This window comes from Octopus bimaculoides, chromosome 20, assembly GCF_046866305.1.
Source record: "Octopus bimaculoides isolate indiv1 chromosome 20, ASM4686630v1, whole genome shotgun sequence".
In the NCBI taxonomy this organism is placed as follows: domain Eukaryota; kingdom Metazoa; phylum Mollusca; class Cephalopoda; order Octopoda; family Octopodidae; genus Octopus; species Octopus bimaculoides.
The window spans coordinates 9613713-9626486 of NC_142947.1; the positions used below are offsets into that span (position 1 = coordinate 9613713).

At 36.9% G+C, this 12774-nt stretch overlaps 1 protein-coding gene across 1 annotated transcript in view; it reads left to right on the forward strand.

Annotated features, from left to right (window-relative positions):
• The window catches only part of LOC106874762 (gamma-tubulin complex component 6), a 29693-nt gene that overhangs the window by 16800 nt on the left and 119 nt on the right, over window positions 1-12774 (forward strand). The window contains exons 21-34 of the mRNA XM_052975194.2: window positions 319-493; window positions 1366-1669; window positions 1939-3084; window positions 4017-4241; window positions 4520-4600; window positions 5123-5282; window positions 5815-5956; window positions 6401-6557; window positions 7045-7082; window positions 8228-8360; window positions 8777-8840; window positions 9424-9585; window positions 10532-10731; window positions 11844-11931. Coding sequence (XP_052831154.2) covers window positions 319-493; window positions 1366-1669; window positions 1939-3084; window positions 4017-4241; window positions 4520-4600; window positions 5123-5282; window positions 5815-5956; window positions 6401-6557; window positions 7045-7082; window positions 8228-8360; window positions 8777-8840; window positions 9424-9585; window positions 10532-10731; window positions 11844-11931 — 3075 coding nt within the window. The remainder of the gene's footprint in view (window positions 1-318; window positions 494-1365; window positions 1670-1938; window positions 3085-4016; window positions 4242-4519; window positions 4601-5122; window positions 5283-5814; window positions 5957-6400; window positions 6558-7044; window positions 7083-8227; window positions 8361-8776; window positions 8841-9423; window positions 9586-10531; window positions 10732-11843; window positions 11932-12774) is intronic.

Sequence of the window (12774 nt, forward strand, 5' to 3'; positions counted from 1 at the left end):
TCTCACTATTGCCTTGTGAGGGGCATTTGGTTGATAGTCACTCTGCAGAAGCCCATCACACATGTGTATAAATACGACCTTCTACTTATTTATTCAGCTCAAGATGCATAGATAAAAGGTAAAATTGTCTTCTTGATTCATGCCAACTCACAAGGACCGGGTTCTCGGTTTTCATGGCGTATAAATTCTCCACCTGGAGACTGAACCTGAAACTACACAGTCATGCCTGCACCTATTTTTGAACACAATGTGAGAAATTCCTCAAATGAGCCAAACACATGAGCTGGCTCTCATGTTTTTTAATTTGTTTAATTACAGAGAGAAGATCAAGCGCCATTATGCTGACCTGAGTGAACAGGCTGCACTGAGGGAAGAGCGGGCCCTGTGGAATGTACGGCGAGTACGGTTGAATGATCAGCGGATGGAATTTCTGAAGGCAGAGGAACGTAAATGGAAAACTGTAATGGAAGAATGGAAGTCAAAGCAAACAAAGGTTTGTCAAAGCAGTCTTTCGTTAATTACTATTCAAATTGTAAAAGTAGACATTTTCAAATATTCATCTCCTTGGTACAAAATTTACCATTATTCATCATCATCATTTTAATGTCCACTTTTCCATGCTTGCATGGGCCAGACAGAATTTCTTGTGGCAGATTTTCTATGGTCAGATGTCCTTATCATTTCTAACCTTCACCTGTTTCCTTGTAAGGTAGTATTTCCCATGGCTGGGCATGTTTCCATCGAAGACTGGAAATGAAGGACACCACTTATATGATGGTGACACTTGTTTACAACTACCACACAATATCCAGTCAAGGAAACGCTAACACACACTAACTCAGAGAGAGAGAGGTATCTTTCAGTTTCCGCCTGACATTATGAGTTAAGCCAAAAACACTTCCTCTGATATAGAAATTGCTAAACAAATATTTCATTGGATTGGTGTGAAGTGTTCAAATCCTGTTATAGACTTGGGGAAATTAATAGGAACCCATGTCAGATTGTACTTTAAAAGAAGTTGTCTAAAAGGCTTTGGTTGGCCCAAGGCTATAGCAGAAGACACTTGCCCAAAGTGTCACACAGTGTGACTGAATCTGAAACTATGTGGTTGGGAAATAAAATTCTTACTACACAGCCATTCCTGCGCCTATAATTTACCAATTTCTATATCAAAACATTTTTGGCTTAGCTCTCAATGTGCAGGATATTTGTCACCAGCCATTAAAATAATTGTTTTAAGAAGAAAAAAAAGGTTCATCTACTCTAGACTTCTAAGATAAGAATTTTGCATTGGTTAAAAAAGATCCTGTTTCAGTTAAAGTCTTGAATGGTTTTTGTTTATTTTTGTTGTTGATGTATTTGTAGGATGACAACGTAGATGGCATTGCAATACTGCCACAGGAACTGGACCCTAATCTCCCACAGTGGGCCAAATCTGCCTTAACTACTGCACGTACAAGCCAGGAAGCGGAACTTCATGTCGACCCAAATCTTCCATCTTGGGCCAGACATGGTGACAGCAAACCCCTAATGACCATTGTTGACGATGCTGATAGAGAGGAAGAAAAAGAAGATTCTCCATCACTTCCCATTGCTAAAGTACTGTCTGAAGAGAAACTACCATCTTGGGCCAAAAAGGGTATTTCTTCTGTTGATGGAGTTGTGAAAGGTCATTTTGTTTTTAATTTCTATATTTGAAGCATGCATGTTAATGATTTAACTCTATTAAAATATAGTCATTTCTAACAAGGACACAAAGTGTCATCTTTTTAGAAGTACAGTTATTTATTTTATCACATCTAAGAAGAGTGAAAGTCTATAGATTGACATGAGAGGTTGTTGATATGTATAGCAATGTAATATCTGTATGTGTAATAATGTAAATACATGTATACATTGTGTGTATTTATATATATATATATATTATTGTATTTGCAGATATTCCTCTTGGTTTTGGTGAAACTGGCGACACAGTCACTAAACAAAAGACAGCTGGTGTCCAATATCCTCAAAAGCCTGAAGCTGGAGACCAGTTGATCTATTCCAATATCTTTAAAACAAACTCAACCAATACAGATTCTGGAATCAAATCTGTTGATCAACAAACTCTAACAGCAAGCAAACCTATTTCTCCGCCCGAAGAACAGCCACTGGTTTCTCATAGAAAGCAAGTTGAAGGCCATTCAATCACTAAGGAGAGTTCTGCTACCTCTGAAGTTGATCAGGTGACTTTACATAGGAAACAGGTGGAGGATCAGTCTATATCTAAAGAGAGTGATCCTACTTCCGGAGGAGATGTAATAATTCCGCATAAAAAACAAGTGGAGGATCAGTCTATATCGAAAGAAAGCTCAGCTACCTCTGGAGGAGATACGATAATCCCACACAAAAAACAAGTGGAGGATCAGTCTATATCTAAAGAGAGCTCAACTACCTCTGGAGGAGATACGATAATCCCACACAAAAAACAAGTGGAGGATCAGTCTATATCTAAAGAGAGCTCAACTACCTCTGGAGGAGAGGTAGTAATCCCACATAAAAAGCAAGTAGACGATCAATTTGTGTCTAAGGAGAGTATAACTACCTCCGGAGGAGATACAGTAATACCACGTAGAAAACAAGTGATGGATCAGTCCGTATCCAAAGAAAGTTCAGCTATTTCGAGAGGTGATGTTGTGATCCCTCATAGAAAATGGGTTGAGAATCAATCAATATCAAAGGAAAATTCTGGTTTCCTTCCCGAGGCACAAGTTGTCCATCGAAGAAAGAGTGTGGACAATCAGGGCATCCATCAACAGACGTACGACATGTCCCCCACTGACTTGGTTGTTCACAGAAAGAAAAAAGTCCCAAACCAATCTGTCACCCAGGAGTCATCTGAATCAACATTGAACTACAGACATTCAGGCATTTTCATCTCACCAGCTCTCATTGGACATGGTTACTATGAATTTGAACTTCCCGTTTTGAAGCAACCCAAAGATCTGTATGCTCAGGAAACTGATATGAAAGATTTCTCCATTCGACGACAGAGTGGAGTTTTCCTGTCTGATGACCTCCCGGTTGTCAGCTCCAGTTTAACATGTGAGTATTTCACAAACTTCTTTTTTTGTTTTCACTTTACTTTTTTTTTTACTTGCTTCAGTCTGTGGATTGTGGCTATGCTGGAGCGCTGCTTTGTTGGCTTCAGTCAAACAACCTGACCCCGTACTTATTTTTTAAAGTCTGGTACTTATTTTATCAATCTCTTTTGCCAAACTGCTACCAAACACCACCCTTATCAAGTGGTTGGTAAGACACACACACACACACACACACACACTCACACATTGACATGGCCATGTGGTAAGAAGTTTGATTCCCAGCCATATGGTTCCAGGTTCAGTCCAGCTGGATAGCACTTTGGGCAAATGTCTGCTGCCCCAAGCCAACCAAAGCATTGTGAGTGGATTTGGTAGATGGAAACCTAAAAAAAAGAAAAACCCATCGTGTGTGTGTGTGTGTCTCTTGAAATTGTGGATGAGTGTCACTGTCATAGTGCAGTGTCATTTGTGCATGGGTGGTGCATTTACATGGCACCAGCACCCACAAGCTCGCAAGGTTAGGAATGCTCAGCTGGAGAGGGATGCAGGGGACAGCCTGTATGCAAGGATAACCATGGTTTAACTTAACTTGATGGGTCTTTTCAAGCACAGCAAACTGCCAGGAACACACACACACACACACACACACATACATGTGTATCACTACTTGGTGTTTGGCTGTGTACCTTAAGATATTTGTTTGTTCTAATTTACATAACTGCACACTCACATACACACACATGTACATTTACAAAGTAAGCAGGCGTCCTCTTATGTTGCATTTGAATTTTTTGTATTTTTATTTTTTGCTGTTTTTACTATTCCAGAAAGGAAAGGACAAGTCCATAGCCAGTCCATGACTTCTCCATTGGTGTATGGTTTATAACAATGTCCCTTTTCTACCCCTGGTTTTGTTTCTTCTCTTCCAATCAGCCCAACCTCCACAAGTGAAGACACACAACAAAATGTCCAGTACAATGTCAGCAACAACAGAATCTGAACCAACAGATGACGATGCCAGCAAGAGAGCCCGCTTCAAGCAGAGGAACATACACGGTCATTCTTCAGATTCGACAATCCAAAAACTGCTGTATGGCAGAAAGACCAGTTCCTCACCTGAGAATCAACCGAATGTCGATAACGAAGAGGATAGAATAGGTAAGTAGCTCTAGTATAATGTAAACAAAGAAACAACTCAGGGTGGTCAGTGGTATTTATTTGACCAACATATATAAATGTAGGTATGTCAAATACCATACAACATAAACTTTTAAAATTAATAAATGTCTCTCCTGAATAAGTCTCAAAACTTCTGGAATACACCTTGTATATACATAACATGCATGCATTTGCCATAAACATATATACACACATATACATACTCATACTGTTATAATTCGCCTCCTCCTGTCACTTTAATATTTCCGTTTTTGTAGGTCCAGCAGAAGGGTTTGAAGCCATGTTCAAGTCTTGGAAGGAATCTTTCACGGAACCTTATGACTGTTCTTTTAACTTTGGTAAGTCTTTTAGTTTATGTCATTTCTTAAGACTTTGTGACTGAATTACAAGTCATTACATAGATTAGCTTTGGTAACTGTTCGTATGGTACAGTGGTTGTGTAGTTGTGATACTGGGGTACTAACTATAAAGATGTGTTCAATCAATCTGTAGTCTACAGTTACCAAAAAGGAACCAAAATAGTAATAAAACAAAATTCTACTTATTATATCTATTCCACTTAGAAAAATAATTCTGTTCCTGATCGTAAAAAAATGTTATTGTGATAGTCGAAGTTATGTTAGTTTTTGGTTGGCAGTGGTATAACTGGTACCATTGTGTGTGTGTTTTCCTTATCACTGCTTGACAACTGGAGTTGGTGTGTTTATGTTCCTGTAACTTAGAGTTTCGGCAGATAAGACTGATAGGTTTAAAAAGGTACGTACTGGAGTCAATTCGTTCTGAAGGTACGTACTGGAGTAATTACCATTCATTGACTGATAATATATAACAGACATCATTTACTTTTTATTTCCTTTCAGAAAGTGGCCATTTGCTGAATATTGGTGGTAATTTGAACCAGATAGCATCTGGTAGATCAGGTATCAGTTCAAAAGCATCTGTTGAAGATTTAGAAGCGTATCACCAATCTCCTTTATCAGTTCTTATTCAACAGTCTATCCAGAATCCTTTGATGGATCAGTAAGTATACAATTATTAAATGATTTACCTTATGTATTTTCAAACATAGACTCATGGAAATTGTTTTATTTTGTAACTTAACTCAATTTACGCTTGTTATCATAATTTCAAATTGCTACACACTCTCCTCTTGCCTACTATACTTGACTCTCTCTCTCTCTTTCCCTCTCTCGCCCCGCTCTCTCCCTCTCTCTCTCTTTCCCTCTCTCGCCCCGCTCTCTCCCTCTCTCTCTCTTTCGCCCCGCTCTCTCCCTCTCTCTCATATTTAGACGTAGATACCATTTGAACGTTTCATTATTGTGATTCTTTAACAGAGAACAACCAGTGATTAATTGTTGCATTTAATTTAATTTGAAAATCATAAAATGTAATCTTGCATGTATGGATGTATGGGAGATCAACTCCACCTATCTCTCAGCTGTTTCTAAATCGGACCTGCTCTCTGTCTGACCATTTCATCTCAGCACTAACGATCCAATACCCTTAAAATAATTATGATGATGATGATGATGATACATTCACTATTTTGCAGAATCAAGCTTGTGAACAAATGTGCCTTAGACTACTTTTTAACCGAATTATCCATTGAGGAACACTTCTCAGCAATGTGGCGTTATCTTATCATGGGTGAAGGAGACTTTGCTTTCAATCTTACCAGTTTACTTTTCGAAAAGGTGACTTTTTCATTATACTTCTTTGTTTTACAATTCCTCGTCGATGCCATTTAGTGTCCATTTTCCATGCTGGCAGTTTGATTGATAATGGTAAGCCAGAGAACCGTACCAGGTTCCAATCTGAGAGGATGGAAAGTAAAGTTGGCCTTGGTGGCATTTGAGCTCCAAGTGTAAAGACAGACGAAATGCTGCTATGCATTTTGCCCGGCATGCAATCAATTCTGCTAGCTCACCACTCTAACTGTGGGAAATATTACCTTGCTCAGAAACAGGTGAGGGTTAGTGACAGGAAGGGCATCCTACCATAGAAAATCTACTTCAACAAATTCCATCTGACCCATGCAAGTATAGAAAAGTAGATGTTGAATGATGATTTTCTTAGTATTTTTCCTGTCTTTATATTTTAGTGAAATAATCTCTTGCTCCCTTTTTTTGTCTTTCCAGCTCTCCATGAACCCACATCCTAATGAGATCCTCAACCCTATCTTTCTAAACAGCATCATGAATCAGGCTTTTAAATGTTCTATTTCTGCTGAAGATAAATACATCAAAAACCTCAGCTTTGAAATCACCAAAGATTCTTCATCAACTGTGAAAGACGGTAAGTTTCCTCTACTGAATTTCTTTCTTGAACTTTCTCATCTCGTAGCAAGTTGCTATGAGATGAGGCAAATGGTACACTTTCAATACCAGAGATATTGTTTTCAGTTGTGTTTGTTAATTTGTTTGTCCGTGGACAAGATATCTCAAGAACTGCTGGATGGATTTGGATGAAACTTTCAGGGATGTTTGGCTTTGTGACTGGCATGAACTGATTAGATTTTGGGATCGATCCAGTACTGGACAAGGATTCTGAATTATTTTTCCTTTTATTTTTTTTTTTATGTAATTTTTGAAAGTGATCAGGTTCATTTTTAGTATTCTCGTTTGTGAGAGCAGTTGAGTTTCAGATATTCTCGTTTTAAAAATCAACTCCGGCTAATCATTGAGAGGATGTTGGTGTTGCCTTGATGGGGATTTGCACTCTCTGAGTGTTATAAATTAATTCATGTTGTCCATGATGTGTAAAATAATTTTTTCTCTTATAGATGCCAAAATATTGGAATGTTTAAATCTTGCATACAAGGTAGGCTAAACTATTTTATTATTCTTCATTCTGAAATCTTTCTGTTTTTATATTGTCTTGGAGGTGATAGTTGACTGAGTTTAATTTGTTTTTGTTAATATTGACCAGTATAGCTTTAGTTAAGCTATATGTGAAATAACAACTGACAGTGATTTTGTTGAACTGTTTTTTTAATATGTGTCAAACGTTTACAAATGTGAGGAAGTGTAATCCATCCTTAAAGGCCTAGGGCTTGTTATCCGCCTCACCAGAAGTCCTTCAATAACTCGTCTGTAGTTAAAGTCCTTGTATGGCTTTTACAAGCCCATGGGCAATGCCCTAAATCAGTTTTGCAAGGCATTATTCAAAGCATTGAGATGATTAATGTGTGAAACATTATTTCCCCATTTTTGCTAATTTTGGCATGACTTTTGACAATATATTGTGAAGGTGCATGAAACCTAGTGGTTAAGATGTTGCACTTTTGCTCAATAAGTTCATAGGTTCAATTTCCAGATCAAGTACTATATTGCACTCTTGAGCAAAATACTTCATTTCATGTTGCTTGAGTCCACTCAGCTGTAAATGAGTTCCAGCAATAACTGGGAAGTTTATCCTGCAATAGACCAGCATCTCATTCCAGGGTAGAATGTTGTAGTGTCACTCATTTATATGCCATGGAAATCAGGTTAGCCCTATCATGTTGTGTTCCTGGTATAGCAGGGATAGTCTAAAGGTAATATCTAATAGATTCCCATTAAAGTAGTAATGAACAACAAGAAGGTAAAATACTAAAAAATAGACAAGCGATCACATTGCAACTTTGCAGTCAAATGTGTTTATGACTCATTGTTAATGGTGTCTCCCATAGCTGTTGTTTACTTTTGTTTTTAATAAGGAAAAATATAGATTTTGTGTACTGGGTACTTTTTTCATGAGATCTATCCTAGTGAAGTCACCAAATAACTTAGAAGACAAAATATAAAAAAAGAAAATGAAAAGCCCATGACTGAGTGGGAGTTTATACCTTAACTATGTATCCTATCTAGAAACCCCAAATCCCTCCAGATCAACTGAAGATAATAATGCTTTATGAAAAAACACTGTTGTAGTAAAACAATATCACATTACTTGAGTAACAATAGACTGTTCTGTTCCCTTTGTAGGTTGATTGGCCCCTAAATATCATCATCAACAAGGAGTGTCACCGAAAATATCGGCAACTCTATCTATTTCTGCTCCAACTTCGCTATGCTATGTGGCTTTTGGAACAGATTTGGCGCCAACTGAAACGAGATGGTAAGTGTTGCTAGACTTTTTCTCCTCCTCCTCTTCATCCTCCTTTTATGTCACTGCATACAAACAACATTGGCACGCGACAGTGTTTTATAGTAATTAATAGCAACAGATGCAGTATTAATACCAAAAGGTAATATTTATCCCTATTTAAAAGTTGATATTGTGTCACAGAATACTGTGTTGTTTACCATGAAAGAACCTCTCACATGGAGTTGTGGTGCATATAAGCACTCATGGTTATATCGCTAGCACGAGATAATCCTCCACCATCACTGCTGGGACTCCAGATGACATGATTTCAGCTTTCCTTGGCTTTGTGCTCCAATGTTTGTTTTATAATATTCCTGTCTAATATAATTGACATGTTAATTTATTAATTGTTTTTCCTCACTTGATTGTGTTTGTGTCTTTTGCAGCAATGGTGAACCATGTACCTCACTTCAGTAGGGAGACACAGTTCCATAGGGTCCAAACATTTGGGTTTGTATAAAATTTTCACGGTTTCTCTCCTTTACTTTCTTTCTCTAAAACTGGGCAACAGCTCTGAAGTCATTTTGCAGCTGGTTCTTGCAGGTAGATGTGCTTTGTAGAGAGACTCAGTATAAAAAATGCACTCCAGTTGCAGCAGGGCACATACAAGAAAAAGGTTTTTAGCGCTTTAAAGCAAAATCAGCTTATGGAGGACCCAACTTTGCGTATAGGACTCGAGGTAGTTTCGTTGAGATATTTTTTTGGAAAATGTATAATGCCATCAAATATGGCCTATACAATATGGTAAATGATAGACTGTGTGCGATGAACTTATTTTTGCCTTAAACTCTCCATCAGTCATATAGAGGCCATGATCATTTTTGATGGGTGAGTAAAATCTTATTAAATGTCTGAGACGAGTCAAAATTTGCTATCAACTTTTGAGAGATAATATTGTTTTAATATTTATCTACTCTGGAATATCTCATCAGAGCTGACTGGGTAACTTAACAATCATGTTGTATTATGCTAAGACAATTTATGATTAAATCATTATCATTAAAAAAATATTATGTTCATTTCTCTTTTATAGATATATAATGCGGGAGTTTGTGAAGGCTCTTCAAAACTTTTTTGTGAACCAGGTGCTGTATATTTCATGGACCAACTTTCAGAAAGCTTTTCACACAAAGGTGTTCAGCCTCGATGACTTACATAAACTGCACATGGATTTCTTAGATGCATCACTTAAACAGTAAGTTGGCATCACCAAAGATTAACAATGGCAATGTTAGAAAGGCAGTGTGACCCTCTAGAATTTCACTTTTATGTAGCTCAACAGGAAGGATACCAAACTGAATACTGCTGACTTCTACTTTTCCACTCTGCCTCCAGTTATTTTTAGGGGTATTTTTTCTTCCATCTTTCTTATGAGCATACGTTTCTTTCTCTCCCAGGTCTCGTTGGTTTTGAATTTTCATCAACGCTTCTGTAACTTAGCTTTCTTTTCTAGGTAGGGGTGTTGGTTTAATGCAAGCCCATTGTTACTATTAGAATGAGGCTGTCCATATTAGTTTGGCCTGTATCCTTTGACTTGTCTGGTATGAGAGGCCCTTCCAGGACTAGATACAAACTTCCTTGACTGTTGTGTAAACTACATAACAAATCTTAAATAGAGTAAATATTATATGGAATAAGAAGCCAAGTCTTGTGGTTCTTGAGTATAATGCCACATATTTGTTTTAGGGGAGGTGGGATTTAATTGATTAAAATTTTGAGTTGAGGTAGCAATTAAATCAACTCCAGTACTTTACTGATAATTTAACAACTGCCTTTTATTTTAATAATAGTTTCAAATTTTGGCACAAGGCCTACAATTTTAGGGGAAGGAGTTAGTCGCTTACATCAATCCCAGTGTTCAACTGGAACTTATTTTATTGACCCTGAAGGGATCAAAGGCAAAGGTGACATTGGCAGTATCTGAACTCAGAAGGTAGAGAGTTAGAAAAGCCTTTAATTTTAATAATGACAATAAGAATAATACTTCATAATTTTGGCATAAATTTAACGGTAATTAAATTGTCTCATATATGATCTAAATATTTTATCAACCATACCTGGATTTAACAAGAGAAGAAAGTCTGAAATTTTTAACATCATGTGACTTGCTAAACTGCCCTTCTGTTGGTTCTGTTTTTCAGGAGTTTATTCATGTCCCCGGCCAACCATATGATGGCTGCAATCAAAAACATGTTTAGTCTCATTCTGGCTTTCTACCAGACTCTCAGGAGTCATACTTGGCACCGTGACAAAAATGGAGGACCCATCAAACATCCAAACTTTCCTCGATTGTTGAAACTTTATGAAGACTTCTGTAGATATTCCAAACACTTTTATGATGGTAAGCAATTTATTTTTTAAATTTTATTTTCCATGATATTATTTTCTAAGCTTTTTGCTTGTTTATTCATCATTCTTTTAGATTTTCAGCTGACCAAATTAGAATACTGATAGTATGGGTCCAGTGATCATTAATGTGCTGTGTTCATGGCCAAAACACTTCATTTTCAGCAGACCAGTCTACTTACTTTAAAATCAGATCAACCTGCTAGAAATAGCTGCTAAATCTCCCTCAGATCACACTGTTAAAACAAAAATTAAGAACACATTTAATAATATAGTCCTAGGTATGTCTGTAGAATAGACTGAATGATCATGACACCTTTCAACAATCTACCTGTAAATTAAATCTGCTAAAGAACTTAGACATGGTCACTGGAACTGTTAGCAATAGCAACCAGATCTACTTCAAATTACAACCTCTTAAAAGGTGGCAGAAAGACACTGGAGCACTCTGAAAAATTAACAAGATGATCATGGTTGTAACACGTTTGGCCATAGGTCTGTTTCATTATGGCTGTTATATAGTTAAGTATATTTAGAGGAGGGTACATATACCCACCCACTCACTCAGTCGAAAGATGCCTGTTGTTATTTCTTGTTTGTATTCATAATTCTGTACCATGTTCTGCTTCTTTTTTTTTTTTTTGTCTTTGTTGCCGTACACATTTGCTAGCTTTCTTACAAAGGGGTCTAATGCTCTTAGCTTAGACTGTTTTGGGGACAACCAGATCAAAGCATCTTGAGTGTAACTGTCCGAAATGGTCGTGACTTCTGGTATTTGACTGAAGAAAGAAAGAAAGCCAAGAATGACCTGTCTTTTTTGTCTGTCCTTCTAATTGTTGTTTCTGTTGTCCACCTTTGTATCATCTATCTGTCCAAACGTTTTAATGCCCTCTATTGCGTTTTTGTTTCATTTTTATATTGACACACACATATACACAGCTTTGTAATTTCAATGATGTGATTCTATAATTTTGGATTAACATTGTGGAGTAGGTATGAGAAACCAGCTCTAGCCATATTTGGGCCAAATATAGCTGGTTTAAGACTTGTAATTATGTAAAGGACATCTGAAAGCATGGAAATTAAACTTTATTATTATATTTACAGTAATTTCTGCCTTGGCACAACAAAACTGTGAACCCCACTTGCAGGACCTTGTTCTCTTACTCAACTACAACAATTGGTTTTCACAGAGGTAAATATCCTTCTATTATTGTTTTGGTTACATCTTTACTGACTGTTTATTAAGCTTTTTTTTTTTTTTTTTTTTTTTTTACTAGTAACCCATCCTCCAAGGGTGGATTGGCAGAATTAACACCTTGTGGTATTTGTTCCTGTTATGTTCTGAGTTCAAATTCTGCTGAAGTTAACTTTGCTTTTCACCCCACTGGGATCAATAAAATCAAGTACCAGTCAAAAACCAGGATTAATGTAACCAACTAAATCCCCTCCAACCTTTTTTATGATAGAAATAATGATTGAACCAGTCTGTCTCCCTTTGCTACTAATACAGGTCACATCAAGCAACCAGCAGTGCCTTGATGCAGTTGCTCAACCTGCTAAATATAGCAACTCAATTTCTCTCATTGTATTCTATTAAAAAATAGGAAGGGCCCATTGGATAATATAATCTTGTAGATACAAATAGATGTTCGATTGCTTCTGTTTTTTTAGTTTGTAAAATTCCACACTATTAATGTTGGATTCTTAAAACACACAGCCTAGACAATGGGATCATATTTTATCTTACACTACCTTCATCCATTCATTCTGATGGATATAAATAAGAATACTAGCTTGGATAATTTCCTTGAAATCAGAGGTTTTATGCTCTAAGAACAATAGGGTCAAAGTAGGTGTTATTTTGTCTTCTTTCTTTAGTCATCATCTTTGCATCTTTATTTTCTCCAGTAGATATGCTCAAACAAGGCTAACTGGAGAGTAAAAAACAACCTGATCATTGTGTGCATTTACATGTATTAAGTGTCTAATAATGCTCCCACAAAATTTATTGTCAAACAATATACAAGAATAACTT